General features: G+C 44.9%; 1 protein-coding gene across 7 annotated transcripts in view; it reads left to right on the forward strand.

The window, feature by feature from the left end:
• The first annotated feature begins 290 nt into the window (after positions 1 to 290).
• GRIN1 (glutamate ionotropic receptor NMDA type subunit 1) overlaps positions 291 to 22,342 on the forward strand; it is a 59,771-nt gene continuing 37,719 nt past the window's right edge. For 5 of the 7 annotated variants that reach the window (XR_002102150.1, XM_019540577.1, XM_019540580.1 and 2 more), the window contains exons 1-6: positions 292 to 424; positions 9,605 to 9,781; positions 15,200 to 15,262; positions 16,039 to 16,139; positions 18,391 to 18,512; positions 20,842 to 21,016. Coding sequence is in view for 6 of the 7 variants with exons in the window: in XM_019540577.1 (XP_019396122.1) it covers positions 404 to 424; positions 9,605 to 9,781; positions 15,200 to 15,262; positions 16,039 to 16,139; positions 18,391 to 18,512; positions 20,842 to 21,016 (659 nt within the window). In the remaining variant the exon portion in view is untranslated. Of the gene's footprint in view, positions 425 to 9,604; positions 9,782 to 15,199; positions 15,263 to 16,038; positions 16,140 to 18,390; positions 18,513 to 20,841; positions 21,017 to 22,342 lie in introns of all 7 variants that reach the window. The other 2 variants (XM_019540576.1, XM_019540575.1) reach the window with 1 other exon arrangement.

The raw sequence follows: 22,342 nt of genomic DNA on the forward strand, positions 1-22,342 counted from the left end.
ACAGCACATTTCCATCAGGATGGAATCCAAACAGAACCATTTCTTCCTTATAGGCTTCAGCCCAGGGCTAGAAGCAGTCTTTTCATGCACACCTTCCTCCATGCATTGAACCGCATCATGACGTGTGACGTGTCGCTTTTGTAGTGTGATTGTGCTTTCTTTTGTTTGATTGCTGTTATCACATTAGAACTTGGCTTTTTAATGTTGCAAAAAAGAAAAGGAAATTCACAGTTTGTGACAATTTGCTCCTGTGAAATAATGTTTGTATCATGTATCCTGTGTTCTACAGGTCTATGCAATATTAGTTAGTCACCCACCTGCTCCAAATGATCACCTAACACCAACACCTGTATCATACACAGCTGGCTTCTACAGGATTCCTGTCATTGGTCTGACAACACGCATGTCTATATATTCTGATAAGGTAACTGATGCATGTTTCCTATTACAGTACCTCATACATGTGCTATAAATGAAGAGCGTTCACCAGGAGTGGCTAATGATATCTGCATTACTTTCTCCAGAATTTCTTTCTTTCTTTCATTCTTTCTTTCTTTTCCAGTTTGATATGATGACTCTGTTGTTCTCTCTTACTCTTGCTCTCTCTAGATTCCTTGTTTTGCAACAGCTTACAGGGTTGACCTACATATTGCTGGATCATTTCTGCAATTTCTCTGTAAAGCTGCTGGACTCAAAGCTCTTTGGTTAAATTGAATGAATGAACTAACTCCTGAATTGGTGACAAAGGACAGCTGGGGTCCTCCTGAGTGGGCTCTGGATACTGGCAGAACTGCAGAGATGGACAAGGACTATATTACTGAGTATCTCTTAGAAAGAACTCTTTGAGTTCATTCCGTGGGCTGATGTGTCATCATTAGCAGCAGAGATGTTAGAAATTATTTTTAAAGTATCCTTATGTATTAAATATCATCCAGTCTGTCCATCTCCCAACACATGTTCCAGGTGCCCCAACCAATGTCCATAATCCCTAAGAAAATTAAAAGGCACTTGAAAGTGAGACTCCCCATATGCAGAGTGCCAGGCAGGGATACTCTCCACTTAAGCCTAATATATTTTGAGAACTTTAGGGGGTTTTGCACAAACTTTGGGTGGGCGTCACCACCGGGTTCATATCACACTTCTGTTACTGCAAGGGGATGGTGCTGCAGGTGGTTCTTTTTTGAGATGTGTCTCAACTCATAGCTGATCTTGCAAAACGTCTTCTGAAAATGTATTTGCTCACTAAGGGCTGAAAGAGTACCCTAGAATTCTTCCAGAGACGGCTGCGATTTTCTTGTTTCATTGCAAACCCAAAGTTGGACACACAATTGTGGATAATTTTGCTGAGGTCCATGAGTTCATGGAGTTAGAGCTGCCCTATTCCAAAGCTTGAATGTATGCCTGTTTCACACAGTGATGGCTTTCACATGTAGAATGGGAATGTTCACTGATGCAAATGTTCAGTGCAAAATTAGTCACTTCTGCAACATGCCAAATGAAGCCAAGCTTCACGAGGGGAAGAACAGTGATTCAGATTAAATCAGACAACAGCTCAGTATAACTAGAACTTTGCTTAGGGCTCATTAGTCTTTTTGATGCACTGCTCCAGGATCAATAAAAAGGGCTGGATAGGCTCAATCCAGTTCCAACAGGCCAGGTTCCTTCATAAACTTCCGCTCTCACAGTTTCCACCTTGCCATCTGCCATCAGCCTCTAGAAAAGACAAGGGTAGGGCTTACTAGGCCTGACTATTGACATGCCCCGAAGGTGGGCATCTGGAAAAGAGGTATGCCCTGCCTACCAGAAGGGGGGAGAAGTTTGCATTGTCACTGCACGTCTTCTGCTGGTTCTATGGACAAACATCGTGCTTAGTTCTCCCGAGCACTGAATAATGTTTAGTCCAGGTGTTGAGTAGGATTTCCATGGTGCTCTGTAGCACTGATTTTAAAGCATCAGCAGATGTGGGCATCTCTGCATAGGGGAGAATGGTCAGCAAACTTGTCTGATGTTATTGTGGTTACAGATAATGAATGCTGATTGTGCAGTACGGTTGACTAGCTTGTGGTGGGAGCACTGGGGAGATTTCAGTAGAGCCAAAAGTGCCACCCGTCAAGTGTTGCTGGGAGAACAAGAGAGACAGGGTGATGATGGTGGATCTTGAACATTAGAAACTACTTGGACTTCAGAAGGCAGTTTGCTCAGATGTTAGGAAACGTGTTGGGTGCCACTGCTGAGTTGTTGCAGGCATCCCTTCCAGCCTCAGAAACAACCTACATGGGATATGACAGGTGTTGCCAGTCAGAAAGGCATTTTTCAGTAGAACGGGTGCCAGGAATAGAGGGGTACCCAAGTATATATCATTCCAGTTTCTTCTCAACAGAGTTATCACTCACTGTTGTTAATGTTGTTTCTTATAGGCTGTGTAGACAGTGATGTCTGTAGCTAGGTATAATTGGTATTTTCCATTATAAGACCCTGTTTTCAGTTGCTTGTAACCTTGCCAAATTCCTACCATGTGAGAAGAAGTTTTCTGTGCCAGGAGTCTGCTTCAACCTAAATTTTTCTGAACATCTCAGCAAAAAGAAAGAGATCGGCTGTTTTTGATGGTAAGATCAAGGGAAAATGAGCCATTTCACCCGTTTTAACAATTTCATGGGGAATCTGTAATTTGGAACAAAATGATAGCTCTGTGTTGCCAAGATGTCAGGGATGTATCTTCTGCTGTTTCCAAGGGAATTTACTTATGAGCTTCTGAAAAATCTCAGGTCACACATGCCTGGTGAAGAATTGACAGAGTTGGGCAGCGAAAGCCAAAGATTCCCTCTTCACGGAGCATGCTTCAGCCCCTCACAGCTCTGCTGTGTAACCAGACTACACATGCTCCAGCCTTACAGAGCAGAGCAGTTGAGCATGATCCTGCAACTGAAGGGGCTCTCAACCCCAGCAGCTGCTGACTTTGGGTCCCAGCAGCATCTCATGGCTGCTGGGACCCAGAGTCCTGCAGCTATGGACACAAGGTCTGGGCAGTGCGCCTCCTGGTGCTGGGACCCAGCTGGATCATCTGCAGGGCATGGCAGCAATCTCCCAGTCCCAGGGGTGCATGAAACCCCCAGGGCTGAGAGATTGTGGTTGCCAGGCTCTCCCAGCCTTTGGATGTTTCATTCCCCTCCTACAAGGCTGTGAAACCCCAGTAAGTGTGATGTCCCAGCCCCAGGGGTTTCACTCAACCCTGGGGCTGGGAGATCACAGCAGCCACATTTCCCAGCTGCAGGAGTGTGTAGGGTGCCCCCATGGTTGGGAGCCCCTCAGCTGAGGGTGCTCCCAGCCACAAGAGCTTGCTTCTTGCCAGTGCAGGCAGGGGGAGCGCAGGATTGAGCTCCCCTTGTATCTGCAACAAGGCGCTGTGGGATCTAACATGCAATCCCACAATCACACCTGCTGCAGCTATAAGGCTCGTGCATTAGATCCCACTTCCCCTTTATCTGCATGTGTAGAGGCAGCTGCTGTGTTCTTCATTTTATGTGAACCCAATCCAAGACACTTGGCACGTCTTTGGCAGTGACCACTTGCTCAGTTGCAGCTGAGGTCAATGGAAGCTCTGATCTGAACATTTAAAGTGATTTATAGTAGGGGTGTGTGAAGCAGGCCCTATTCAATTTGGATATGGATTCAGCCCAGATCAGGGACAGTGATTTGATTTGTTGATTCAGATCACTGTCCCTGATTCGATTCAGCTGAATCCAGATCTGAAGATTCAATGCTGATTTGGAGAACCACAATTTGGACATAGATACAGCTTTAAATGTTTTTCCTACATACCTCGAAGTACCAGCGGGGCTTGTGAAAGCTTGCAATGCTGAGGCAGATGGAGTGTCCCACGGGAGCATGAGGGGCCCTCCACGTGCTCGGTGGCAAACCCAACAGTGGACTGGAAGTACTTCTGGTTCACTTCTGCCTCCCCTGGGGGCCCACACTCCCCACACACACCCAGCTCAGCAGTTGGCTGTGGGGAGACCCCAGGTGCCCCCCAGACCCAGGAGGCACCAGTTGCCAAGGGGGGGGGGGTGCGGTGGGGCTCCATGCACCCCAGCATCACAGCACTCATGAGCCCCTGCTACCTAGAGGTACATGGAAAAAACATTTAAAACTGTGTCTATGTCCAAATTTCTGAATCTCTCCAAATCGAATCAGAGGGTTTTGATTTGATTTGGAGAGGTTAAAGGGTCCTGTGATTCGATTTGGATTTGGAGATTAGGCCACTGAATCGGGCCAAATCTCCACCAAATCGAATCAGGGACTGAAGCTCTGCACAGCCCTAATTTAAAGTGCTACATAATCTGGAAGAAATCAGGTCCAAGGTCTTCTCAAATTGGTCCTCCTACCCGCAAATGAGTGGGCACTTTTGACAATTTTGGCTTTAATCTCTGTGCCTCAGTTCCTCACCTGTAAAAAGGGACATTAAGCCCACCACACCTCATGCCAGGGGTCTGAGAGCACCAGAGAAAAGCTTATGAGCAAAGAAATCATTTTGTAGAACAGAGGCGGCCAGCTTGTGGCATGTGTGGCACACAGCAGAGCAGGGAGGGGACAGGCAGCACAGCAGCAGATAGGGCAGGGGATGGAGATGGGAGTGGCACTCAAGGAGGGTATGGGACTAATTTGTGGCAGCCTTCCAAAAAGATTGGCTTCTGCTGCTTTCAAGTGTGCAGGGTTTGGGTGATGTGCATTAAATACTGCATGGGGACACTAAATAGTGAGATAAAAAGATGATTGATTAAATACCTATTCAATGAGCCCCATCTGCCCTGTGCACTGAATGAGATAGGGGTCTTGTGGATGAATAATATGCAATCATGTAATTAAAGAATGTATTATAATAGATGTGCACATGGGGGGCCAAATGCATGGGATTACATTGATTCTGGCATTTCGTAACAACAGAGTACTTCACTTTGTAACTCCATCAAGACATTATTTCTGTAATATAATAATAAGGAAAAACATTTGCTACTTGGGGGATTCCTCTGGCAAGGAAACTGCCTTTATCTCAGGTCAGTCAGGATTTCCAAATAACCAGAGGGCAGCAGCTGTTTAGCTCAATAAAATCAAAGGCCTTCAGAATGCCGAGATGTTCATGATACCGACTGGCAGGTACAGGATTTAAGCTCTGCAGTGTGCAACAGAGAACGGATAATCTGTTGGCTGAAGCAGACAAAAAAAGTCTATCTGCTGCCAGAGCAAACAGGCACACCCCATGTTTGTGAGTATCTAATAAGAAGACATTAAAGATTAGGAACCTGATCTGAAAAAAATCACTGTGCCCAAGGAATTCACATCTGAGTTATCCAGTGAGTACCTAAATCCGTGTTTATGCTCTGTGCCCTGGACTAAATAAAAGTGATCTGATTTGCAAAGGGGCTGAGTTTCCAGCAGTGTCTGTGAGGTCTGAGAGAGCTCAGGACCTCTGAAAATCTAATTTTTTTATGCCTGAATCTCAGTATGGCAGTCAGCTGGGTGGTCAGATAGCTAGGCTTTAGGAAAGATTTTAATCTGATGGTCAGAAGAATTAGTTATATGTGGACTGAATCCTGCTTACTTCCTGAAACACATAAAAAAACCAAACTGATTGGAGTTGGAACTGATCAGTATTTATTTGCTCTGAACTTAGACTGCCATTTTAACATATAGCTGTTTGTGCATGGGGCTCTGCTTCTGGGCAGTACTAAGTGGAATGAGGATGCTCCCTGTGTTAGGAGGTGAAAGCTAGGCAGAGGACAGACTCTTTGCTCTGGGATAATTTCTTTCTCTATTATAAACTCTCCATGGTGACCAAGAACTTAATAGTTCCTCATGTTGGGAGCTATATCCTGCTTTGACCGGCACTTTCCTATATAGCATAAATAGTAACCAGCAGCTTGCCAAAACAAGGTGGAGGCTGCTTTGCAGGCTATTATAACACCCAGTGCCATTTTAATGTGCATTAAAATAAGCTATCCTCATTAAGCATTACTTAAAAACTGTGGGTGATTTTACATGTGTTCGGGGGGGGGCGCAGTATATCATTAGAGTATCTCTGAGATGCTGCTCTAATTAAAGCCCCTCAGTGTCTCATCATGTATCAGTATCCCTGAACTTCAAAATGGCAGTGGGGGCACTTTAACTAAAGCTCATTGAGCGAGCTTTAGTTAAAGTGCCCTTGCTGCCATTTTGAAGCATGGGGATGCTGATATACAAGACGCTGAGGCTGGCTGGAGCACACTAATTAGCATGCTCCAGTAGACTTGATTGAGTCTGCTCTGGCACACTGTAATTACAGCACATCACAGCAGCCTCCCAGTAGGTCTATAGACACCCTGTACTCTTCAGTTAATGCACATTAAAACAAACTAATGCACATTTTCCTAGTACCTCACAGTGGAGGTACTAGGTTTAATGCGCATTAACTATAGCATGTTAATATACCTATAGACACGCCCAGAGAATGGTTGACATGGATCTGTCAAGTGCTTTCATTACTGCAGACCTTTTGGGTGGCAAAAAGGTTCATAGGAAAGATAGTTTTACATGGAGGCTGCAGAATATTTCAGGAAACAAGTCTTCAATTTGTAACAATAGCTGATTGAATCAGCTTTAGATAAAAGTGTCAAAAAGCCCCACTTAAGCACCTGATACCACAGAGCTAGGTTGAACTAATGCGCTGCTTCTTTCGGAAAGCATGGGGGTTTTTTTCCCCCACATCTGTCATAATGCGTATTTGTGCTTCATACCTGAACCTTGGAGATCACAATAGTGCCACATGACTCATGACACCTCAGACAAGCTGAGATGCTTTCCAGTAGAAATAAATTAGCATAAAGCAGTGTATGATTATTCTGAACAATGCAGGACTTTGTGTAAACATCTTTTAGTTTGTGGATAGTTATAAACAGAAACCTAAGCTATATTTGAAAACTATTTGTTTGCTGCTGTTTGCTTATAGCGTGCCAGTAAGATAGCTTTGCGTATGTTAGTTATTTGCTGAAATGTTCATTCAGGTTTAATTCTGAATATGTACTGGTTCTTCCTCTGCTTGATACAGGCCCATGAGTGCTCTAATTTATCAAGCTCCTTTTTGAATTCTACTTCTAACCACCAAAGAGTTTCTAGTTTTCTGTCGTCTGCAAACTTGATCAGAAAAAGCTCTCTATTTCTGTATCCAAATGATTAATGAAAAAGTTGAACCTCATTTGAAACTTACAGCCATTCTGATATTGATCCATATGTGGTGTCTCCTTGCTTGTGATTATTCAGCCAATTACAAATGTTTCTAACAGTAAGTCTATCTAGCCCACATTTCTCCGGTGTACTCAGGAGACTGTCATGTGAGACTGACCAAAGGCCTTACTAAAATAAAAGTACAGTCTGTCTATCTCATTTCTGCTTTCTTAGTTACCCTGTCAAAGAAAGAAAACAAGTTGACTTGAACCTGTTTGTTCTTAACACTGCCTGCTTGTTATTTCCCCCTCCTCCTCCCGGTGGTTACAAAATGACTGTTTTATAATTTGTTCTAGTAACGTCCCAGGTACTGAAGTCAGGTGGACCTGTCTGCAATCTCCCTGGTCCTATTCCCCACCCTCCTTAAAAACAGTACATGTCAGCTTGTCTTCAGTCTTCTGGGATCTCACCTGGGACCTATGATTTTGCAAATATCATTATCCAGACTTTTTCCTTGTCCCCTTTTTCCCCCCTAGTCATTTTGTAAAATCCATTAAAATGACTGGAAAAAAGAAGGCAAGGAAAGGAAAAGTTAAGTGAAGAAGAAAAAAGAAAAATCAGAAAAATGAAGAACAACAAATAAAAATTATAAAAGCTCAAAACAAATACTAAAATTATTTTAAACATGTCACAAACATTTTTGAAATGGACAGTTCTTGCAAAATTATTGAATCACACAAGAAGGCTTTGTTCTGTTTTAAAAAATGTTATTCGAAAGCTTTTGATCAGCTCTGTTCAGTCCACTGATTCATGCAAGTGGTCTCCATGCCTCTACTTGTTGCCCTCTTTGAACCCCTTTCATTTTTAAACTTTAAAGAGGGGATAACTAGAAGCAAATGCTGTATGATAAGTAAAGTTGTGTGGTTGATGGATATAATGCTATTGAAATATTTCTGTCTTTATTTTCTCTCCCAGTCCCTAGTCATCCCAACATATTGCTTGCATTTATAACTTCTGGTACAAAAGAAGAGGTGTTAATGAGCTGCCTGCTATGAGGCCTGGGTCTTTTTTCTGACTGGTTAAAGTTAACTTACAACCCTGAAACATGTCCATTGAATCCTCCCAACATGAATGGCTTTGCCAACCTCAATACTGAATTCCACCTGTTATCATGTGGCCCGTTCCCATATCTGGGTTAGGCCCTGTAGAAGTTCTGTACAGTCTTCGCCAATCTTGACTAACCTAAATAGTTCATTGCCACCTGCTAATGGTGCCACTTTACTGGTCACCCCCATATTCCAGGGGGCTGAAAAGTATGTGAACGGTAATATTGTTCATTTGGAATGGATTCCCAATTTCTGTCTTAAGTAACCTCAGTTTTATCATTTCAGCTCCCTCCTCCCCTGTTTTATGCCCTTTCCTGTTTAGGGCTTTGCCTGCCTTTTGGGACTTGCTTGGGTAGATCTTATGCAGAATGAGAATATAAGCATTTTAATGTCCTTACATTTTCCTGCACAGCCCTTTCAACAAGCTGTTTTTCAACCTTTGCGTCAGCTGCAGTTTTTGGTACAATCCCTCTCCAGAGGATGTTGAATGTAATTACTGTTGCTTAATCATTCAGCCATAGTTACTTCCTGAGCCAAGGAGTGTGGGTTAGTTATATAAGCCAGGAGTTCAGAATTGTTTCATCTCTTATGGGCTGTAGAGCAAGCTCTTCCAAGAAGCAGTCATCCAAAATGTCATAAACATGCTTTTCCATGGCTCTGATTTCCGTTGCTTTCTCTGGGCCCTTTTTATTTCTAACCTTTTTGACACCAATAAACACTGAGTTCCAGGTGAACGTGTACTGTTGATGAATGCATTGCCATTAAAATAGTTTCATCTTTAGTTTCTATGCCAACCCCTACACACCCAAACATATTGCTTGCCTTTTTAGCAAAAGCCTGGTATATGTGCATGCATCGAAAATTGCTCATCACTGCTCCTTTCTTATTTGCTCCCCCAGAACTGTGCACTCAAAATCATTTTTAAATAATTTAAGACCAGAAAAAGGCTAAATTTGCACTGAATGTTATTGACAATGAATAACTGCACCAGTTCTTTTCCTTGATCATACGCTAATAAGTCACAGACCAAAAATCCATTCACCCCATGTGTTGGGTTGGCTCCAGGAAACAAAAATGTGTGAAATCAAGGTTACTACCTGCTCTTCAACCAAGAAAGGGAATTCTAAATTACAGAGGCCTGCTAATAGTTTGATGTCAACAGCCTATAAATTGCCAAAAATTCCTGCTTTGCTTGTTCTTGATTTCTAAGTTTGCCCAGTACATGTGGAGCTGATTGGTCAGTAAGAAACCCCTGCAAGAATGAGCTGCAAAAGTCTATGTTTAGCTTTTGTTCTTCCTTGCAGAGCATCCATCTGTCCTTCTTGCGCACTGTGCCGCCATACTCTCACCAGTCCAATGTCTGGTTTGGGATGATGCGAGTCTTCAACTGGAATCATGTCATACTGATTGTCAGTGACGACCATGAGGGTCGTGCTGCACAGAAGAAGCTGGAGACACTGCTGGAAGAGAGAGAATCCAAGGTCAGTTTCTAAACATTGTCATGTCATTTTGTTAAAGCAACAACAACAAAACTAGAAGTCTTGGGCTGTTGTATGTATGTAGATTTCTGTATGTAAAACACCTTTTCTTTCCATTGTAACATGGCTGACATTATGCTTAAAGCATCAACAGTGTCTGACTAGTACCTGACAGAACTTTGTACTTTATTCATTTCACTTGCTTTGCCATGGTCGAAATCTCCTACATGTAAATCAACTACAAAAGAAGGGAAGAATAACCTGGAGCTCTGCAAATACCTCATCCCACAGATTTCCACCTAGGGAGAGGACCAATCGTTCAGCTTAGGAAAAGTACTTGCCCCATTCAATCACTGAAGGACCAATACAAACCAAGCAAGGCCAATTACAAAACAAATGAATCCAGAAGAGCAGCTTCTTTAATTGGCTAAATGGTACTTGGGAGGGCAAGGGCAGTCAGTGCTTTACTGCACAGAGGTATAATGCACCCTCTCTATAAAGCTCTCAGCTATATAGCTGTTGTTTTATGCCCTGGTTCCCATCTCCATTGAAGCACATGCTCAACACAGCTTTCCTTACATGCCCCATGCTGTATATGAGAGTATGTTTGTGGCTTCTGAGAGCAGCTTTATCGAGGAGGTGCACTGCACCTATTTTCAGTGCTAAGCAAGTGTGGGGGGAAAGCTAAGGAAGTCCAGCTGTCTGAAGACTTAGAAGAAATTCTCCAGGTTCAGGATGACTGTAAGTATGCTCCAGTCGCCTGTGGGTGATAGGAGCCGGAGCTCTGCTGTTAAGGCTGAAGCTGAGCAGGCACTTGCAAGGCAACAGACTGCTTGGCTGTAGCCTCACTCTGAGCATTTTCAAAGGGAAGTGTTTTAACTAAAGGACACAGAACCTCCTCCATGGCAGGGATGTGGAAATGACAGCTCTACCCAGCTCCTCTCGCCTGCTGCCGAATGTCCAGGGTAACAGCTCCATGAACTTCCAGGCCCATTACACTCTTCGCAAAGAAGTCCTCTAAGATAGTTTCCCTTCCCGACTATCAGACACTGTCAGGAAGTGACACTCATTCCCCACTGATGCCTCAAGAAGCTGGCATGAGGTCACTGGTAATGACTGCAGTTTGGCAATACCTGGCTGTGTCACCCCATGCTGGACAGTCAACCAGATGAGGCAAGCCCGGTTGTTGATTAACACCTGCAGCTGCAGATGACTCTTGTGCAGTCTGTTTAAAATGCAATATCTTTGAGTGGGGAGAAACCTCTTCTGGCCCTTCTAGCAACTGCCTTCTTTTGCATTATGGCAGCGCTGAATGAGCAATAGGTGAATCGTTTCTGAGAGATGGCACACATGCTCAGCTGTGGGCAGCCCCAAGACTGAAGACTCCTCTGACTTCCACAGGCAGCTTCTGCCTTTGCTGACACTGTTCTCAGTCAGGCACTTCCCCGAATGCGGAGCCTGAGAGTTCCTCACTGCAGCTCAAGGCCATTGCCGAGTCCTTTCTTCTCAGGAATCAGTGCAGCCCCTCCCCAAGAACCACCCTAGGCTGTGTCTTCGGTTTCTGCCTGCAGTCAGTGATGGCTTTAAAAGGGTCACCATCACTATTTTTCTGGGGCAGTGTGTTCATGCCCCTAGTTGCACACATCTTTCTCTCACCCCCAATGTCCATGCCCACAACTTTTGCTGCTGCTTCTCGTTTCTACTCTGAGTTCTCCTGGTACCTCCACTCACTACAGTGTCCTTTTGATCAACAAATGAGGACATCAGACTCATGTCATAATCTGGTACTCTGTGCTTTGCTTCCCTCTAAGTGATACTACCTGTGTCCGGCATCATACCTCCTCTTCATCCTGTTATTTCTAAGAAAAAAGCACCAAGCATGGGGTCTGTGTGGTGGCTTGCACTGTGTTTGACACAGTGCCATGGCAAGGAAGTTTGGTGCCCAGGGCAAAGTCTGCAGTGGCAGCCCACCCTCACCCTGCATATAGATCTGAGGGGCACATGCCCCCCATGCTTGCCAGGGAGTGCACACAGTGGCAGGAGCCCCCCTCCACGTGCCCCCCTCCTCAAACAAGTCACTCATGGCTCCATCCTGTGCCCTGCTCCAGCTGGGCAGTGCCTGTTGGTGCTCCTTTGCTTTGGTACCCAGGACAGTCACCCTGCTCGCCTCCTCCCAACCTTGATATAGGACTGGTTTGACCTAAACCCGTAACAGGCCTGAATGTCTTATAGCAGCCATGAGACTGCTCCAGATGCCGCAAGTGTCCTTTCTGAGGAGAGATCATCTTCTTCTTTGTCTTGGTTGACATCTGCCAGGCCATCTTATTCCATCCTCTTTGCAGTGGAGCAGATAGGATCAAGAACAGTCACCCCCCCACAATCCAGTGAGCTCTCTTAACATACTGAGAACTCTAAAAACTGGCTGATAATCTTTAAGTGGGTTTCTCTAACTTGTCCCCAGTCCCTTCTGGCATCTAACTGCTCTTGTAATCACAGAGGGTCTGCTTTCTATTTTGTTGAGCTGACCTGATGGTTCATTATTTTTTCATGACTTCAGCCCTACCCTAGCTCATCCCCCAACATGTGTTTATCTTCACATAGTCAGACTGAACAACGATCTGCCCCAGAACAAGAATTGAACAGAAAGGAAAAGCTGCTGCCACGCTACAGAGCTCCCCCTTGCAATCCACCTCGGGAAGGCCATGACTTACTGTGAGGAATTCAGTGTTCACTCAAACTTGAGCACAATATACCTGTGCACTTATGGGATCAAACACATCTGTGACAAGAGCAGGATTTTCTGCTCTCTCTCACTTGGCAGCTACAAGAAATCTGCTGAAACTCACTTCTTGTGGTATAATTCTTTCAACATAGGCATTTAGGTCACAGCATTCAGATCCAGGGCTGAATTGTCTTTGAATACCCCAAATGTCAAGCTTCAGTTCAACCCCATCCCCAGTAACTGTCAGCCTGATTTTGCTGCAGTTCCTCTTGCTGAGTTGCACTCTACATGGCAAACAGTCCAGGTAATTGCCATAAACATTTAGACACTGTTCTTGATTTATTAAAAAGTGTTGAGTACTGTGAAAATATCCCTCCAAAGGCACTGGAGTGTGTAAAAGAATTCATTTTGACCATTTCTCAGGCCTGATGCTTCCCATTTATGTGAGCACCAAAGCACCAGCTGGAGCATTTGTACTAGCAATAACTTCTAAGCAAACGCTGCAGACAGTGAATTTTTAATTTGTGAACATAATTCCTTTCTTCAAACACCTGATTCTAAGTGTTACACTAACAGCTTCAAGGAACAGAAACAGACTCGTGTCTCACCAGCTTATAGACAAGTACAAAGAGGTGATTCATTGCAAATGATTTCTTTAATTCCACTGTTACAATGGCAGCCGCATAACAGTCTTAAGAGGATAACCGAAAGAAATCAGACATCTTGTTTCATTAGGTTCCATCTCATCCCACCCAGATAGACCTAGCTTAAGATTTGTTCCTTACAATCCACTCTGATCTTTTGTTGAGTATACTTTTTAGATATTAGCCCACTCAGATTCATGAGTCATTTGTGGTTGCAGATTGAAAGATATAAGAAACACGGGAAGATAAACCACAGTGCTAAGTTGCTGTTGCCTGAATATGAATAGCTGGTGCTTCTGAAAGAGACCAAATATTTCCCTGCATCCTGTCAATGAAACAGTGCTTTTCTCTGTTACAGTAATGCTCTGTCTTGATGTGATATGATGAGATGCTGACAAGCAACACTGCAAGTTTCCTCCGTTGGCACTGGGGATAGTGCCTGAACTTAGGACAGAAAGGGAACTTAGCATACATTCTTCTCCATCAGGTCTTTTTCCACTATAGATGCACTTTCTGATCCATAGGAAACTAAGAAACGTGCTAGACCCCATTTAGAAGAGAAAAAGCAATGGAAATGCCATTGTGTTGTGGGTATGGAACAGAGAGGACAAGTAGCAAAGTGTCCTTTAAAAAAGCATTCATAAAAGAGCTGTGAGAAGAAGACAGTCCCTGCAGTTTGAAAATTGAGGTGAGGAGATAAAAACAGTTGCCTGTTAAAGAAGAACTTGGTGGGAAACTGTTAAATTTTGAGTCAGGTTCCCATTGGGCATTTCATTCAGACTGTTAAATTTGATTCAAGATGTTAATGGTCCCTCCTCCCCCTAATTGCTCAGAGGTGTCCATACCAGGTGGGGAGAAGGGGGGTGACTTAAATCTATTGAATTGCACACAATCTGTCTTGATCCTGCAAGTGCTAGCAGGTGTAGGTTTTAGCAGGCATGAGTATATTGGCTTCTCCTGGGATGATGCACTCTGCTCTATGTAAACTGATGCAGGAACAGACCTTCTGGCAGCAGTGGGTTATTGGTCCTTGTGCAATCTGCAGGAAAGATACTCTCAGCAAGTTTTTGTTCCAACACTGAAAAATGAGAGCAAGAAGTTACTCAGTGCTCACAGTGAAAATAGGAGGAAAGAGCTTTCTTCTTCAAACCCTAATTTCAAGAGAGTCTAGCAGTAGTGTGTATCCTGTACCTGATGCGTCCATAATGTTCCTGCTGATGTTAGGGAGAGCTCCACGGGGAGTGGAGTTGAGGGTGCATAGTCTCAATAGCTATCCACAGGGCAGGGGAGACAGAACCACATTCTCCAAAGTCTGTATTTTCCAAGGTATGTGCACATTCTGCAACTAGATTTTCAGATTATGTGTTGTTGACCTGCCCCCCTGTCTTCCCCCATACAGCAGGTAAAGGCTGGCATATCATGTCATGAACACCATTGCTTCCACATTGTCATGCTTTGATCCAGCATAGAAAATAGCAAGTGTTTTCTTTCTCTTGCCAAGTTCCACAGAGCTGACCCCTCCTGCAGGAGGTATGAAGTTCAGCTGGACATTTCGTTTTCAGAGCTTGCTTAGGGTGAACAGGACTGTAATAGTTATAATTATAAATACTACCAGTAATAATAATAAAACATTGTAATACTTTGTGTTTATCTAGCACTTTCCATACAGAACATTTTCTCCTTACTTCCACAGTAGTTCTATGGAATGACAGCATCTTAGGTCCTTACAGACATGTAGATCATTTCTGAATTTAAGATTATAAATTTCTTGCGGAAGAAATCCCTAGTCCTACAAAGGGATGTGCAACTGCATCGCAACAGCTGTGACGTCTGCGCTTGTTCTAATCAATGTGGCTTTGCAACTCTCTGTTTTCATGAGAGCTGAGGCCCTCTCTCCTGTTAGTAATGGTTTTTGCGAGCTCCAGCGTTATAGAGGCCCTTTAGCAAACAGTGGAGGAGGAGGTGGATGTTGGATTGCTTTAGTACACGTCATTTTCAACTGTTTATAATATTCTTCTGTGTCTACATATTTTCTCTGTGCACATTATTCATCAGAGTAAAAAAAGGAACTATGAAAACCTCGACCAACTTTCCTATGACAACAAGCGAGGACCCAAGGTATATATGCATGGAAATGCACGTCGCCCACCAATCTAACTAGCAAATGACAAGTAGCCACAGCCACCAGACCAAAAATAAATAAATAAATAAAAAACAAAGTCAAAAAAAAAAAAAAGAAAAGAAAAGAAAAGCAAAAAAACCAAAAAAAAAATATAAATCTATGAATATGTTTCTTGGTAGCACGTTTTTATGTTGAGATAGCTTTGGTTTGAACTTGAGAATGGAAAACTAGCCAGCTGACCCCAGAAGGATTTCTTTTTGATACATGCATGTGAACCAGTACTTAACTTGCAAGTTTTTCTTTTTGAAAGATTGAACCAACCCCCTTTCCTCCCCAAAGGAAACAGCTCCTTGGTGTAAGATGGTCACTTTTACTCCCAAAGGTTAACCCTGTGCAATATTTTTTTGTTTTTTTGTTTTTATTTCCTGTGTTTTTGAAAAACAACACTCGCTTGAGTTTTCAATTGCATTTCAAAAGCCTTTTTCTCTTTCCTGTACAATGCACGCCTCTTTTTGGGTCTTGATTGACTTCCGTTTGCATGCACAGTGCAAAAAAATAAAAAAGAAAATAAAAAAAGAAAATAAAGTTTAAAAAAGAAAGAAAGGAAAGCAAAGGAAAAAAAGAAAAAAGAAAAAAACTAGTTATAACCTACCTTATCTAGCTGAATTTTGTACAGTTTAATGAGTTCTCTTGACCCTTTTCTAGATAGCATGGCTCTCCCCAGCAGGCCTGAGGCTATTGTACTAACCAGCTTTGCTCACACTAATCACAGGCTGAGAAAGTTCTTCAGTTTGATCCTGGAACCAAAAACCTGACTTCGCTGCTGCTGGAAGCCAAGGAGCTGGAGGCTCGGGTTATTATCCTCTCTGCCAGGTAAGGTCTAGAGAAACAAGGAGGCATTTGACTTCTCCACTCCATCTTCTACCTTCTCTGTTCCTTTCTGGGTATACAGCTCTGGTGCTCTGATCTGACCTTGCCTTTGAAGTCAGGGCTATTCAGGGGATACCTGGTCCTTCCAGGGAAGTTTGCAATAAGTTGTCATTGCACTTGGCAGCAGCAGGTTTGTTAGGTACTGGAAAAAAATCTGTGCAGTTTGTGTGACCCTGGGTAGTTAAAGGAGGTCTGCTATGCTGTACAAATACATTTATATCAATAATAACAGGATAGCCCTTGGTCATTCTTTGGCTGCCTTCATCTATGGATCCAGGTGCACTGGGAACATTTAACTCATTAAGCCTCCCTGTGATGCATGATGTTTTATTATTCTGTATGCATAGTGATTTAACAAATCCCCAAAGCCATGACAGAAGATGTGTGTTGGGGATGGGTGAGGGAGTAAGATCATGATGACTGCTCTGTATGTGGAGTGCATGAGATGGAGATTCATCCCACCCCAGGTAGAAAGAGTTTGTGGCATCAGAGGATTGCCCGATGGGGACTGGATGCAAAGAGTTTTTGTGAAGAACAGGATGGAAGTTGCCCACCAAGATGCTGGCCCTCTGTGTGCAGTGTCAGAAGGCTTGTGCCACTTGTGTAGTGAAGGTAAACAGACAGACCTTGCTGTCCTTGTCCTCTGCCCATACTGCTGGGCTGCCTCTGGCCTTCAGGATTTCCTTCTACTAGGCTCGCCCTCTGGTACATACTCTTGTTCCCCTTCTCCCTCAGCTGGAATTGGCTGCTAGTTTTGTGCCCAGAAATATTTGTTTTCCCATGGTCTTTCTTCCTCCCCTACCCAGGATGAGGTTATTCTCACTGCTGATAAAACAATGATTCTCAACCGGGGTGTCATGGCACCCTGGCTGACATCAGATCCTTTGTGGGGTGACTGTAAGGTTGTGAGAAGATAAACACATAAGCACAGATTCAGGATTTTCCCTGCCTGGCCAGTCTCCCATCCCCATTGTTCAGTCCCTCTGTAAGGAGGTCGGCACTGTAATATATAAATTAGTTTTTGAAATTGGGTGCCAGCCAGTTCACAAAAGTTATGGAGGGGTTCCTCGAGTCCAAAAAGGTTGAGAACCACTGCAATCGGAGAACAGGGGCATAACAAGCCAAGCTGGCACGTGGAGCAATCCTTGCAGGAGAGCAGGGGTGGGGTACATGGTTCTGAGAGGAGCAGGGGTGCAGGCAGCAGTGGTGGCAGCGCATTGCTCCAGTGGCAGAGTTGGGGGGCAGCAGTCTTACCCAGCTGGGAACTTCTATATAGTCCTGGCTGAGCTGCTGCCATCGCACCTGCTCTGCCTATTCCAGCTCTGTTGCTCTTAAAGCAATGACAGCTGGGAACTGTTTTGGAGTTCCTGGCATGGTAATGATGCCAGGGCATGGACTCTGCAAAGGTGCCCCTCCTAACTTGGTGCTTAAGGCAGGTTCCCCTCTCACCCACCCCTGGTTACACAACTGTAAGACAAGCCTTCTTTCGCTCCTTCCCACCATTTCCCGTGTGAAAAAGTACTGATCCATCCCACTCAGAGATCCAGGCAACATGCGACTCTGCCCCCATCCTAAGTCTCAAGGATGCTGCTTCCCGAATGTGCTGTACTGGGAGTTATTCCAGCCTGGCAGCCTGTCCTCTGTGGTGGCTACATTTGTATTATGCATGCGGCATGAACATGCGTGGGTAGCTGTGTACATGCCTGGTCTGTGCATAACCAACTGTGCATGATCAGCTTAGGCGTGTGCACTTACACAACCACAGCACAGGGTAACACAACTGCAACCTGCACATAAGTACCAAACTAGCCATGTGCCTGGCTGGAAAGTTGCCCATTAGGTGCACAAGGGCACATAGACTTCTGCCCCAAGTGCTCATTTTCTCCTGTCCTGGGGGAAGCACCTGTGTGGCCATTGAAGGAGCCTCCCAGATTGTAGCAAGCCCTTTCACTTTGGTCTCCAGACTGCATCACACTGCTGTATTAATTGGCTTCTGTGCATCTCAGTTCCAGAGGTGGAGCAGAAGGTGAGAGGAGGGTGTGGAACCAGCCCTGGTATTGTACAATGCAACCTTTCAGTCTGGCTGCCCCTTTCCTTCTCCACCTGGATGGGTCTTAATCAGAAGAAGAGGAAAGAAGGCAGCTGGTACGTGCAGCTGCTGATAGCATCCTCACTATCTTCTCTCTCTTTTCAGTGAGGATGACGCAGCCACTGTGTACAGATCAGCAGCTATGCTTAACATGACAGGCTCAGGATATGTGTGGCTGGTGGGAGAGAGGGAGATCTCTGGCAATGCCCTGCGCTACGCCCCTGACGGTAGGAACCTCCATTTCCTGATGCTGAGTGCTCATTGGGTGTGCTGGTCAATACAGGCCTAATAACTCCATCTCAGCCAGAGCAATGAAATGGCTCATAACACTGCTATGGCAATAGATTACATTCTAGTGCGATGATATTTTTATTGTTCATACTTACTTTTCATAAAGATAAATATTGCTGCTGGCAGCTTGGGCTGTTTTCTGTACCGGTTCTGAGAGAATGAGCAGGAGCTGTAAAGAACTATGGGCACTGGTAGCCCAGGGATGTATTTCACTACTATGGACAGAGAAGCAAATATCTTTACAGAAATAGGCTGGCCAGAATAAGCAGTGAGGTTGGGGCACATAATCTAAGTGGAGTGCTTTGCACTCAGTGTAGCATTCTTGCACATATAAAGCCCTTGGCTCTTTCCCTAGGAAAGGAAGGATTAAATAATAGATTGTCCTTGCCCTGTCTGATTCATAGTAACTTCTTCACCAAACAATTTACTGCAGCTACGGGGAGGAGGCTAGGACGGATCAGAGAAATAGAACAGGCAGAGCCAAAGAGGAACACAAGGCTTGGCAGACACCATTCGTGGCCACCAGACAAGCTCTCTGGGCTGGGGGAAGGATTCTGGGTTCAGCACCAAGTCCTGAAAGTGAGTTCTGTACCAAGCGTCAGTCTTGGTGCTGTGAACAATCTGTTAGAGTCAGATGCACATCTGGGCCTCTGGGGTGCATTTGGTGTAGGACCCAGGGTTGGCACAAAGTAGCTGTGAGCTTTTTTGTTCCCCTGATCCCTGAAGACAGAGTCAACCAAGGGCTGGAACTATGTCCAGCTTAACAAAGAGCAGCTAAGGACTGCTCTAAACTGTGCTGGTAGAATCGTCCCCATGGAACTGCTTTATTTACTGTGGATCTAAGGAGCATTGGAGCATAATGGCCATACTGTCTCCTACCCCTGCCAGCCTCTGCTCAAAATACAGCTTGGCAGAAAATGAGTGATTACAGCTCTCTTGTTCCAGCTTTATGCCACCCAGGGGTTCTCTCTACTACCCATTCCTTTGGGTTGCCTGAAAAGCATTAAGAGGATGGATCAGGGCCAGAATATGGTCAATCCACAGCTAACCTCTGACTCACTGAAACAAACAAGGGATGGGTATGACTATGAGCAAAGAGAAACAAAGCCAGTTCCATGGAGAATGAAGAGGCAGGAATTTGGGCCTGGCAAAAGTGGTCTTACACTAGAAGAGGCTTTCCCCACTTCTTCTTCCCTGACCTGTGTCTGATAAGTCTGATATACCTCATTCTTTAACAAGCACTTGTGGGAGACCTTGTCTGTTCTGTGGAGAAAGTGAACTAGGGAACAAAGGAGCAAAAATCACAGCCTGTCACAGCCTGAGCTAAGAAACCATCACCTGCCTGTTGCTACTGTAACCAACTTACCTTTTGTGTGGACTGGCACACAGAGAAAGAGGGAGAGAGGCCCTCCCCAGCAGGTGACGTGCTGAGAAGCCCCAGGAGCAGGAAGAGAACAGGTCCTGGAACCAGAATGGTTTCATCTGCTGCTCGGCCTGATCCTCGTTCTTTTCCCTTTTATTGTTAAGGACATAGATCTACACAGAAAGGGAGGGAGAGGGAAGGGTGCCAGGAAATGGTAGCCTCAAGCAGCACTGTATGCAGACTGAACAGTATGTTATATTGGTAACAGCTCCAGCACATTAGGTGTTTTCCAGGATGAATGTCAGTTAAAAGGGTTTGTCATGCTAGTCCCCTGGGATTAGAGCTGCTTCAGGTTGCAGTTCTGAGGAAAAAATGTTCTCTAACCAGGCCTGTGTTTATGGATGTGTCATGGGGAACAACAGCAGCTTAGCTGCCATTGCACCGATTCAACAGGATTTGGAGAACCCTGGTGCCCAGCGCAAACAGCCAACCCTTTGCTCTGCCCCATGTAAAAGGCCTCTGTCAGTCATACAGCCCGTATCGCCTCTGACTCTCAGGGTGGCTTTGCCGTTTCAGTGCTGGTCCTTCTTTATGCATCATCTATCACTTTTGCTGCCTGCTTCCCACACTGCTCCTCATGACACATGGCACAAGAGCAAGCTGTCTTCATACAGGAAGAGGCTGACAGCCGGGAGTCAGGCTCTAATCTTGCCCCTGTCCACCCCAAGGCTTATAGGAAGTAGGTCTCCCATGAATCCAGTCTGCTGGTCCCTTGGAAACCTGCCAGTCCATGGCTAGGAAGGAGGGATCTGGCTTTAGTGGAGCCCTAATGAGGAGGACATGGGGGGAGGATCTTTCTGCCTTGTGTCACTGACTTGCGCCATTTTTATTGTCCTCCACAGGGGTGATTGGTTTGCAGCTCATTAATGGGAAGAATGAGTCAGCTCACATTAGCGATGCTGTTGCTGTGGTAGCTCAAGCAGTGCACGACTTGTTTGAGAAGGAGAATATCACAGACCCCCCAAGAGGGTGTGTGGGCAACACCAACATCTGGAAGACTGGTCCCCTTTTCAAGAGGTACATGAGCCACTGTCCACACTCTGCGTCTGGTTGTATGTTGCAGAACAGCATGTCAGCTTAAAAGAGAAGTTCCCAGGGAAGAACAGTAAAAGAAAATGGCATGGGGAAAGGTTCTGAATTGCGGAAATATGTGAGAGGTAGGAAATTTTGGGGTAAGCAGGAGCACTAGATTAGTTCAGAAGACCTGTGGGCACACACTTAAGGTGGCTGCAAATCTATATCAGAGGCCTGGGGTGGGTTAGGAGTACTCTTTGTTGTCCTGGAGCAAAGGAGACTGGCAACATTGGATCTCAGTGCTGCAGGGCTGAGCTGCTTTTGCAGATTTGGGTCCTGGTGCTATGGAGCTGAACTGTTCTGCAGGGTGAGCTCTCAGTGCCATGGGACTGAGCCACTCTTTTGGGGCAGGGCTGGCGGCTGAGGGCTGAGCTGTCTTGCAGGTTGGATGCTCTGTGGAATCTCAATTGCAGGGAACCAGGACCCCCAAGCTCTTTATTTTTAAATGTGCTTCCAGTGATTTCCTCCAGTAACAAAACTTATTGTTAAACATAAACCTTGTCATTCTTTTTTATTTTCCCAGCAAAGTAAAACCATTATTGCCCTAGGGCTTTCACTCAGTCTTGAGGATAGTGTTCTACCATCGCTGGTCACAAGCACATCTCACTGCAGTCCTCGTGCATTACGCATGTTGTAAGGTGGGACAGTGACATCCCAGAGGGCAAGTGGAGGCTGCTTTGTATATACTAACCTGTAGTGGATAGCACATGAGGGGAGATGTGCCAGGGGACTGGGCAGTAATTTAAAGGAAACAAAATGGTCCCCACAAACTGTTTACTGAATAGGTTAACCCATTCCTTAGGAAAACAAGCAACAGCTACAGGACGGGACAGGTGTAGGGAGATTACAGTCGGACATGTTGTAGTAGAGATTATGCACTAGAAGACACATTGAAGTCCCTTTGAGCTACAGTCAGTCAAACTCCTGCAAACAATTATAGTAATGCAGCATTAAGGTCACAGTTAAGAAATGCCAAAGCTATTCACAGGGGTGTAGGTTGTAGCCATGTTGGTCTAAGGGCATAGGCAGACAAGGTTCTTTGGGTGAATCTGATATCTTTTATTAGACCAACTTAAATAGTTGGAAAACAAATTTTAAGCAAGCTTTTGGGTTCAAAAACCCTTCGTCAGGCTAAGGAAGTTTCAGCAGTTGGTGTGAGCTCTTCCTGGATGGAATGACAAGTAAAGAAGCCAGCGCCCGGGCTGCACACAAGACAGGCAGTCAGTGAAAACTTAGATTGAGGAGTCAGTGGGTGAGAGACAGACTGGG

Source organism: Crocodylus porosus, unplaced genomic scaffold (assembly GCF_001723895.1).
Source record: "Crocodylus porosus isolate Cpor-Errol unplaced genomic scaffold, CroPor_comp1, whole genome shotgun sequence".
NCBI classification, from domain to species: domain Eukaryota; kingdom Metazoa; phylum Chordata; order Crocodylia; family Crocodylidae; genus Crocodylus; species Crocodylus porosus.